Source organism: Oncorhynchus masou, chromosome 6 (genome assembly GCF_036934945.1).
Source record: "Oncorhynchus masou masou isolate Uvic2021 chromosome 6, UVic_Omas_1.1, whole genome shotgun sequence".
Taxonomy (NCBI): domain Eukaryota; kingdom Metazoa; phylum Chordata; class Actinopteri; order Salmoniformes; family Salmonidae; genus Oncorhynchus; species Oncorhynchus masou.
In genome coordinates, this window is record NC_088217.1 from 35,286,063 (window position 1) to 35,295,304 (window position 9,242).

General features: G+C 44.2%; 1 protein-coding gene across 1 annotated transcript; it reads left to right on the top strand.

Annotated features, from left to right (window-relative positions):
- Positions 1 to 562: 562 nt before the first annotated feature.
- LOC135541990 (Krueppel-like factor 15) lies at positions 563 to 8,741 on the top strand. Its single transcript, XM_064968533.1, has 3 exons — positions 563 to 680; positions 1,661 to 2,786; positions 5,637 to 8,741. Exons 1-3 carry the CDS (start codon positions 563 to 565, stop codon positions 5,803 to 5,805), a joined length of 1,413 nt encoding a protein of 470 aa, XP_064824605.1. The 3' UTR covers positions 5,806 to 8,741.
- The last annotated feature ends 501 nt before the right edge of the window (positions 8,742 to 9,242 follow it).

A 9,242-nucleotide genomic window follows, 5' to 3' on the forward strand; every position in this document is an offset into this window, starting at 1 on the left:
ACCTTCTAACTTATGTAACCATACCAAACGTGACATATAATAATTTGAGTATCCCGGATTTACATTAACTATGTTATGTCTAGTCTATGAGACCAGTCTGAGTCTGTTTATACATGTGCTCTCCGCAGGGCTGACAGACACTCCAACATTTGGTTAACCATGAAAAAGGCTATAATTCTTAATCCTAATTAAGCAATGCATAGGCTATAATTTAACAAAATGTCCATCGTACCACCTGCTGCAGTTCAAAACTCTGCCATCTTGTCAGTTCATGACACATGGTTTCTGAATGAGCCACGTTGTATGTACGATGTCATTTTGAAAACACTGTATACATAACTGAGGTGGCGTTAATTCTAATTTTCCCGGTGCCATAGGGACAGTCGGCCGAGATTAATGACGTTTCCAAAATATTGGGGGAAAAACGGCGTCCATCAAGCGGAAACCAATTAAATCTCTTGTTTTAGGGCGAGCCTCCGTAACATTAGCCAACCAAACAGCCAGAATTGGATCCTTGCCTCTGAGCGTACAGAAATGCAGTCATGTGATGGGCTCATAAAGAATGCCAACATGGAGCCTTGGCAATGACGGGTTCTCTCTCTGCAACAATAACACGACGGACAAAAACTGCGAGGACGGTGTATTTCGAAAGCTCTTAATATATTTCATGATAATAGACGGTAAGTTCGCCATTACTAGTGTTAGTTGTTCTTTTCGTTTGCGCTGGATGCTTAGATTTGTATTTATAGAACCCTCCGAACTTGAGACTCGTGAATTCCTGTCTGGCTGTTGCAGTCAGGTGGCTTGCCATGCGCCTCGCCTGCCCATGCGCTGAGTTTAAAAGCAGTTGAAGTTTTAAATAATACTGTTTGCTGACGCCGAATAACGTTTATCGATTGTATAACATGATTCACTTTGGTGTAATTACGCACTTATTACAGTCCTGCACCATGTTGTTTAGCGCCCGAGACACATATGGGCGTCATGGTGGAAGTGTTTACGCTGGAGGCGTCATTGTGCACAATGTATCCATTTAATTATCCCGCGTGTTGCTTTATTGTTATGATGGTCGAATTAATGAAATCAAATGACACATTAGGTTTATTATTTTTAATTTGATGATAGATATATTTGCTCTGTTTTAGCACATGTGTTTAGGCCTTGATACCATTCGGATTAGATGTTTGGCCTAATCATTTGTTGATTGTTAGCTTTAAGTCTATTATTACCTAGCTCTGGAGAACCCAATGGGGGTATACACATTTTACAGCCGGCCCCACTTTTGGGTTCTCAGTTGATGGTATGGACCACAGCTGGCTCCATGTGAACACTACAATCCCAACACTCTGTCTAAACGAAAATATCCTTCACTTGCAGTATGGTTTTGGAATCCTTTGGAACTTAACGTTAGTATAAGCGACAAAGAATCTTTCAAATCCAAAAGATACACGTTTATGCTGTTTTCACACACCACCTTGGCTGACACATCCTCTCACCTTGCACTCGCATTTCCATTGGACCATTCCACATTTCCGCTGTTCCTTCAAATACAGCTAGGTGCAACTTTCCTAAACAGCATATCGGTATTAAATATTGCATTCTTATTCATGTTTAACCGTTCACATTTTTAACCATGCTATCCCTCACATTTTCTGTGCAGGTGTAGTGAGAAGCGTGGTTCTCTGCTCAACTCTCCTGTGTATCTGGACTGTATCAATGGTGTCGTTAAGCAGCAGAGCGCTGGTCTCTGATAATGACCTCTTTAGGGACAGTGTTCGTCTGATCTCCCTGGAGCTTGAGGAGGGAGAAGGCAGTGAGGGGAGGAGCGAGGGGGATAGCTTTGCCTCCGGTTACAGCCCAGATGCTGGGGACATTGGTGCTCGGCTCAGCTTCAGCCCTGGAGAGGAGGAAGAGGAGGATGATTTTACCCCCATAGAGCGGGATAGGGAGAAGCGAGAAGAAGGCATGCTGCAGGACCCCAGGCTGCCTGACTTCAGCCCCCGCCTGCCCTCGCCCTTCTCTCCCACCCTTGAGGACATCGAGGAGTTCCTCAGGGAGAAGATGGAGCTAGTGAGAGAGGGGATTCTCTTCTCTAGTGAACCCATGGAGGAGCCTGCTCCCTCCCCTTCCAGCTCCATTGAACATACTCTCTCCTCCCCAGGAGGACAAAGTGACCCAGGGACCAGCGCTGCCCTGTCACCCCCCAACCCACAAACCCCCAACATCCCTCACATCCACAGCCCAGCAGCCCCGTGCCCCTCCCCGTCCTCCTCCAACCCCTCAGTGCTCCTGGGAGCACCCTTGGTACTCCAGGTCCAGTCGCTGCCGCTGGCCCAGCCTCTCCCCCAGACAGGCTCTACTCCTGGGCCGTCCAGTGGGCTGAGACTGGCCCACCTGGTCTTGGGGCTCCACGGAGGGCAGAACTTTACCCTGCTTGCCTCACAGGTGCCCTCTGCCCCAGCCACCCTTCTCAACGTAGCCAGCATGGACGCCGGAGTTCCAGACCAGAAGTACGTGAAGATTGCCCCTCTACCAATCACCGTGAGGATTGCCGGGGGGCTTGCTGGGGCATCGGTGGTTGGGGGTCACAGTGGAGGGGCCGTGGTGAAAGCTGTGGCCCCACATAAGGTGAACAGACCCCCTCCTACAGAGACGCTGAGGGTGCACAAGTGTTCTCATCCAGGCTGTGAGAAGATGTACACCAAGAGCAGCCATCTGAAGGCCCACTTCCGCAGACACACCGGAGAGAAGCCCTACACCTGCAGCTGGCCTGACTGTGGCTGGAGGTGGGTTATATCATAACAATGCTAGTCAACATGCAGAAAACACTGGAAGCTTAGGTTTGTTTAGTTCATTATCATATAGGCTAGTTATTAACATGTGATAGGATAATTAAACAGAGAGAAGAAAGCCTGTAATGACCAGTTCAAAATGAAGTGGGTGTAATGATGACAGTAGAAAACATGCTCTATACCCCTTGTTAGGATGTTGACACAGTATTCCACTGTAATTATTTTGCAAAGCTGAGCATAAAGAAAAATAATATCTGTCTGTGGAGGTAGGGAGTAGAGCTTTTATAAGACAATAGAGGCTCTGCAAATATGAGATATTACAACACGCTCACAGTTTCCAATATCCCTATCAGCAACTGGAGTGAGCTTCCTAAGGGAAGCGTTAGGGTTCTTGAGGTACAGTGCCTTGCGAAAGTATTCGGCCCCCTTGAACTTTGTGACCTTTTGCCACATTTCAGGCTTCAAACATAAAGATATAAAACTATTTTTTTGTGAAGAATCAACAAGTGGGACACAATCATGAAGTGGAACGACATTTATTGGATATTTCAAACTTTTTTTAACAAATCAAAAACTGAAAAATTGGGAGTGCAAAATTATTCAGCCCCCTTAAGTAAATACTTTGTAGCGCCACCTTTTGCTGCGATTACAGCTGTAATTCGCTTGGGGTATGTCTCTATCAGTTTTGCACATCGAGAGACTGAAATTTTTTCCCATTCCTCCTTGCAAAACAGCTCAAGCTCAGTGAGGTTGGATGGAGAGCATTTGTGAACAGCAGTTTTCAGTTCTTTCCACAGATTCTCGATTGGATTCAGGTCTGGACTTTGACTTGGCCATTCTAACACCTGGATATGTTTATTTTTGAACCATTCCATTGTAGATTTTGCTTTATGTTTTGGATCATTGTCTTGTTGGAAGACAAATCTCTGTCCAAGTCTCAGGTCTTTTGCAGACTCCATCAGGTTTTCTTCCAGAATGGTCCTGTATTTGGCTCCATCCATCTTCCCATCAATTTTAACCATCTTCCCTGTCCCTGCTGAAGAAAAGCAGGCCCAAACCATGATGCTGCCACCAGCAGCATCATGTTCAGGGTGATGAGGGTGTGTTCAGGGTGATGAGCTGTGTTGCTTTTACGCCAAACATAACGTTTTGCATTGTTGCCAAAAGTTCAATTTTGGTTTCATCTGACCAGAGCACCTTCTTCCACATGTTTGGGTGCCCCCCAGGTGGCTTGTGGCAAACGTTAAACAACACTTTTTATGGATATCTTTAAGAAATGGCTTTCTTCTTGCCACTCTTCCATAAAGGCCAGATTTGTGCAATATACGACTGATTGTTGTCCTATGGACAGAGTCTCCCACCTCAGCTGTAGATCTCTGCAGTTCATCCAGAGTGATCATGGGCCTCTTGGCTGCATCTCTGATCAGTCTTCTCCTTGTATGAGCTGAAGGTTTAGAGGGACGGCCAGGGCTTCGTAGATTTGCAGTGGTCTGATACTCCTTCCATTTCAATATTATCGCTTGCACAGTGCTCCTTGGGATGTTTAAAGCTTGGGAAATCTTTTTGTATCCAAATCTGGCTTTAAACTTCTTCACAACAGTATCTCGGACCTGCCTGGTGTGTTCCTTGTTCTTCATGATGCTCTCTGCGCTTTTAACGGACCTCTGAGACTATCACAGTGCAGGTGCATTTATACGGAGACTTGATTACACACAGGTGCATTGTATTTATCATCATTAGTCATTTAGTTCAACATTGGATCATTCAGAGATCCTCACTGAACTTCTGGAGAGAGTTTGCTGCACTGAAAATAAAGGGGCTGAATAATTTTGCACGCCCAATTTTTCAGTTTTTGATTTGTTAAAAAAGTTTGAAATATCCAATAAATGTCGTTCCACTTCATGATTGTGTCCCACTTGTTGTTGATTCTTCACAAAAAAATACAGTTTTATATCTTTATGTTTTGAAGCCTGAAATATGGCAAAAGGTCGCAAAGTTCAAGGGGGCCGAATACTTTCGCAAGGCACTGTAGTTGGAGAATGTGAAAGGATATGCTTATAATGTTTGTACACAAAGTTTACAAAACATTAGAAACACCTGGTCTTACCATGACATAGACTGACCAGGTTAATCTAGGTGAAGGCTATGATCCCTTATTTATGTCATTTGTTAATCCACCTCAATCAGTGTAGATAAAGGGGAGGAGACAGGTTAAAGAACGTTTTTCAAGCCTTGAGACATGGATTGTGTATGTGTGCCATTTGGAGTGAATGGACGTACAGTACAAAAGATTTATGTGCCTTTGAACATGATATTTTAGTAGGTGCCAGGCGCACCAGTTTGAGTGTGTCAAGAACTGCAACACTGCTGGATTTTTCACACTCAACAGTTTCCCGTGTGTATTAAGAGTGGTCTGCCACCCAAAGTACATCCAGCCAACTTGACACAACTGTGGGAAGCATTGGAGTCCACATCGGCCAGCATGTTGACTCCCTGTGGAATGCTTTCGACACCCTGTGGAGTCCATGCCCCAATGAACTAAGGCTGTTCTCAGGACAAGGGGTGCAACTCAATATTAGGAAGGTGTTCCTAATGTTTTGTACACTCAGTGTGTATTGTAAATACTGTTTGTCCCACCATTTTGTGTTCCTATTTCCTCAGAGTTGAGTCTGAGCGCTAGTCTGGGGGCTATCAAACAGTGGGAATAACTGGCCTCCTGACACACTTGGCTGTAACCGGCTGAATGTTTAACTCAAACATTTCGAATTCAGAGAAATTGTCAAAACACCAACTTGTTTTATCACAGGGTTTTGGGTGTTGACCTGTGCTCCTCTGTCTCTGTAGGTTCTCTCGTTCTGATGAGCTGTCTCGTCACCGGCGCTCCCACTCCGGGGTCAAGCCTTACGAGTGCTCTCTGTGTGAGAAGAAGTTTGCCCGCAGCGACCACCTCTCCAAACACACCAAGGTGCACCGCAGCCCCCGGCCTGGCAAAAACATCAGAACTACCGTCTGACCCAGCCAGCCTAGTCTGGATCCTGATGTCACCCACCTACCTTCACTCACCCTTAACCCTGTTACAGCACTTGACCAGGACGGCAGAATTATAAGAACCTGCATCCAGAATTCAGAGCAGCCTGGTCCCCTACCTTTACCCTGGCTGCGCTTGCCCAGCCCAACCCGGCTCAGTACAATCTCAACCTCACCACGGGCTGACAGACTCATGAGACTCATCCACCCAGCCCTACCCCGGGGAGGCCTTGCCAGAGAGTCTGGGTCCTCATCAGGACTCTGGTGCTATAGAAGCAGTCCTGGGCCAGAATGTAGGGCAGAGTTTCCCAAACTTGGTCCTGGGGCCCCACCTGGGTGCCCGTTTTGGTTTTTGCCCTACACAGCTGATTATAATAATCAAAGCTTGATGATGAGTTGGTTAGTTTAATCAGCTGTGTAGTAATAGGGCAATAACCAAAATGTGCACCCAGAGGGGCCCCCAGGACCCTGGAATAGGGCACTGAATCTGATTCGGACCCTAACCGGCCTCTGCCGCCTCCCCTCCCTCCTGCAACCGGAGCAGATGAGGGCTTGTCCTGGTGCTACACAGTGAGCTAACAGGTAACGGCCATTTCAGGGATGTGATTGTTCAGCTTGAAGAAGTTCACTTTATTTGAACCAAATCTGTATTTTGATTGTAAATGGCATGTTGTAAAAGTGCCCAGACACATGATACTGTGTCATTCTAAACTTTATCCGCAATGTTATATTCAATTTTGTGCGACTGAAGCGGTTTCCCCTCTGCAGATGTGCTGCTTCTCCGTGTGATTGATCATGTTTAACTGCAGAACGAGCACGAGGAAGTATATCGCTGGTGGTGTAAGTTTCTCAAAAACAATTGATTGTAAAAAAAGTGTCTGGGTAATTCTATAACATGCTATTTACACTACAGTTCAGAAGTTTGGGGTCACTTAAATTTCCTTGTTTTAGAAGACAATCGCATTTTTTTTTTTTGTCCATTTTAAAATAACATCAAATTGATCAGAAATACAGTGTAGACATTGTTAATGTTGTAAATTACTATTGTAGCTGGAAACGGCAGATTTTATTTTAATGGAATATCTACATAGGCTTACAGAGACCCCTTATCAGCAACCATCACTCCTGTGTTCCAATGGCATGTTGTGTTAGCGAATCCAAGTTATAATTTTAAAAGGCTAATTGATCATTAGAAAACCCCTTTGCAATTATGTTAGCACAGCTGAAAAATCTTGTCACGATTAAAGAAGCAATAAAACTGGCCTTTAGACCAGTTGAGTATCTGGAGCATCAACATTTTGTGGATTCGATTACAGGCTCAAAATGGCCAGAAACAAAGCACTTTCTTCTGAAACTCGTCAAGTCTATTCTTGTTCTGAGAAATGAAGGCTATTCCATGCGAGAAGTTGCCAAGAAACTGAAGATCTCATACAATGCTGTGTACTACTCCCTTCACAGAACAGCGCAAACGGGCTCTAGCCAGAATAGAAAGAGGAGTGGGAGTCCTCAACTGTCAGCTTCATTAAATAGTACCCGCTAATGATCAATTAGCCTTTTAAAATAATAAACTTGGATAAGCTAACACAATGTGCCATTGGAACACAGGAGTGATGGTTGCTGATAAGGGGTCTCTGTAAGCCTATGTAGATATTCCATAAAAAAATCAGCTGTTTCCAGCTACAATAGTCATTTATAACATTAACAATGTTGACACTGTATTTCTGATCAATTTGATGTTATTTTAATGTACAAAAAAAGTTTCTTTCAAAAACAAGGAAATGTGTAAGTGACCCCAAACTTTTGAATGGTAGTGTACATACAGATTTGGTTAAATAAAGTGAACTTCTCCTTTAAAGCGGATTTCAGGCCTTTAGGCTAAATCGCATCCTGCTCAGCCCCCCCCCCCCCGCCATACATATACACACACTTCGTTACCCTGAGCAGATAACAAATTTGTGACAGGCAGTTGCTCACTGTATAACTGTTTTAAATGTAATTTAATTGTGTTTAAAACCCTATATTGTCACACATTCTATTCTACATATTTTATTGTTCTATGAATCTGCTTCATGAGTTACTCTCTCTTCAAAACAGTTTGAGGGAAATGCACCGTAAATAACCCAGCTCATTCTAGCCTGTAATCTGTGCTATTAGCCCAGATGAAAGTACTGTGTTGATATGTGAGTTTAGAGATTCGCTCAGAGAACAGGTGATGAGTCTAAATATCCCCTCCCGCTCCCCACGGTGCTAAACTTCTGTCCCAGTCACATCCCTACCTGACCCTACAAGGGCCAATCCAGTAGTTTTACCACCGCTTCCCTGACCTTGTGCCTCCTTCCACTCCACTAAAGACCTCGGGGGTGCAGACTGGTGTCTGTTGGTTTTCACCATGGTACTTCACTGTTCCATTATGTAATAACTGGTTCGTTAAGAGTCCACTCACACCCACCTGGTTTGCATCAGATGCTGATTGAAGGGTAAGAGAGACTGAGTGAAAACCAGCAGAAATCATAGCCCTACTGGTCCATGCTCTTAAACGACTGGAATGAGTTAAAAAACTATATATATATTGCCAAACCTAAAGTCCTATTTGACTTTTGTCACCTTTTTGGCCTATCTGCTCACACACTGTATGATGTAGAACCTATAAGCTATTTTACTTTATTTCTATGTCTTTAAAATCAATGTTGAAATTACAAAAGTGACTCGGCTTTACAATGCAAAGTAACCACTTTTGTAAGGAACTGCTTAGTCATTTACAGTACTAGAGGTTAGTATGTTAGGCCAGCAAGCAAAGCTAATCATTTACAGTATAGTAGCCTACTGTACCTGAAAAGAGCAGCTGATCTTTGTCCAATCTGTATCTGTCATATCACATTTACATGTACAGAACATGTAGGAGCTCCTATCCCGAGACCCCCCCCTCCCAGTCAGTATATTAAGCTATCCAGGGGTGTCTGTGCTTGATTCTCTCATGTAGCGTATCTTGGTGAACCTGTGGAATGTTATTGAGGGGTTATCAGGTCAACCAGACAGGAATGAATTATGAGACCCACTCTAACATTAATGCGTTAACCCATCACATCCCATCAAGATGAGCCCTTTGTTCTCAAGTGCACTTACTGTATGTTAGCAGGAGGTGCAGCAGGTGGGGGTTTAGCATGGATAAATGCTATGCCAAGGACTGGAGGGCTCTTATGGGTATGTAACCTGTATCTATGGGTTTGAGTTTAAAATTGTAAAAGGTGCTTTTTCAACAGGCTACTGCACTTAGGAAATCATATAGAGAACTATGGACTTTTCAGGGTAGCAGTCTTGGCCAACATCCCTTGAGGGAACGGTACTCACATTTGCCACCCATCACATTGGTTCAGAACTTTTGGTAAAAACACGTTGTGTTGCCTTTGGATGGGTCAACTCAGA

Coding starts and splice junctions, on each gene's coding strand:
- LOC135541990 (XM_064968533.1), top strand. CDS start 563: ATGCCAACATGGAGCCTTGGCAATGACGGGTTCTCTCTCTGCAACAAT. Junction 681..1,660: donor ATATTTCATGATAATAGACG/GTAAGTTCGCCA, acceptor TTTTCTGTGCAG/GTGTAGTGAGAAGCGTGGTT. Junction 2,787..5,636: donor TGGCCTGACTGTGGCTGGAG/GTGGGTTATATC, acceptor CTGTCTCTGTAG/GTTCTCTCGTTCTGATGAGC.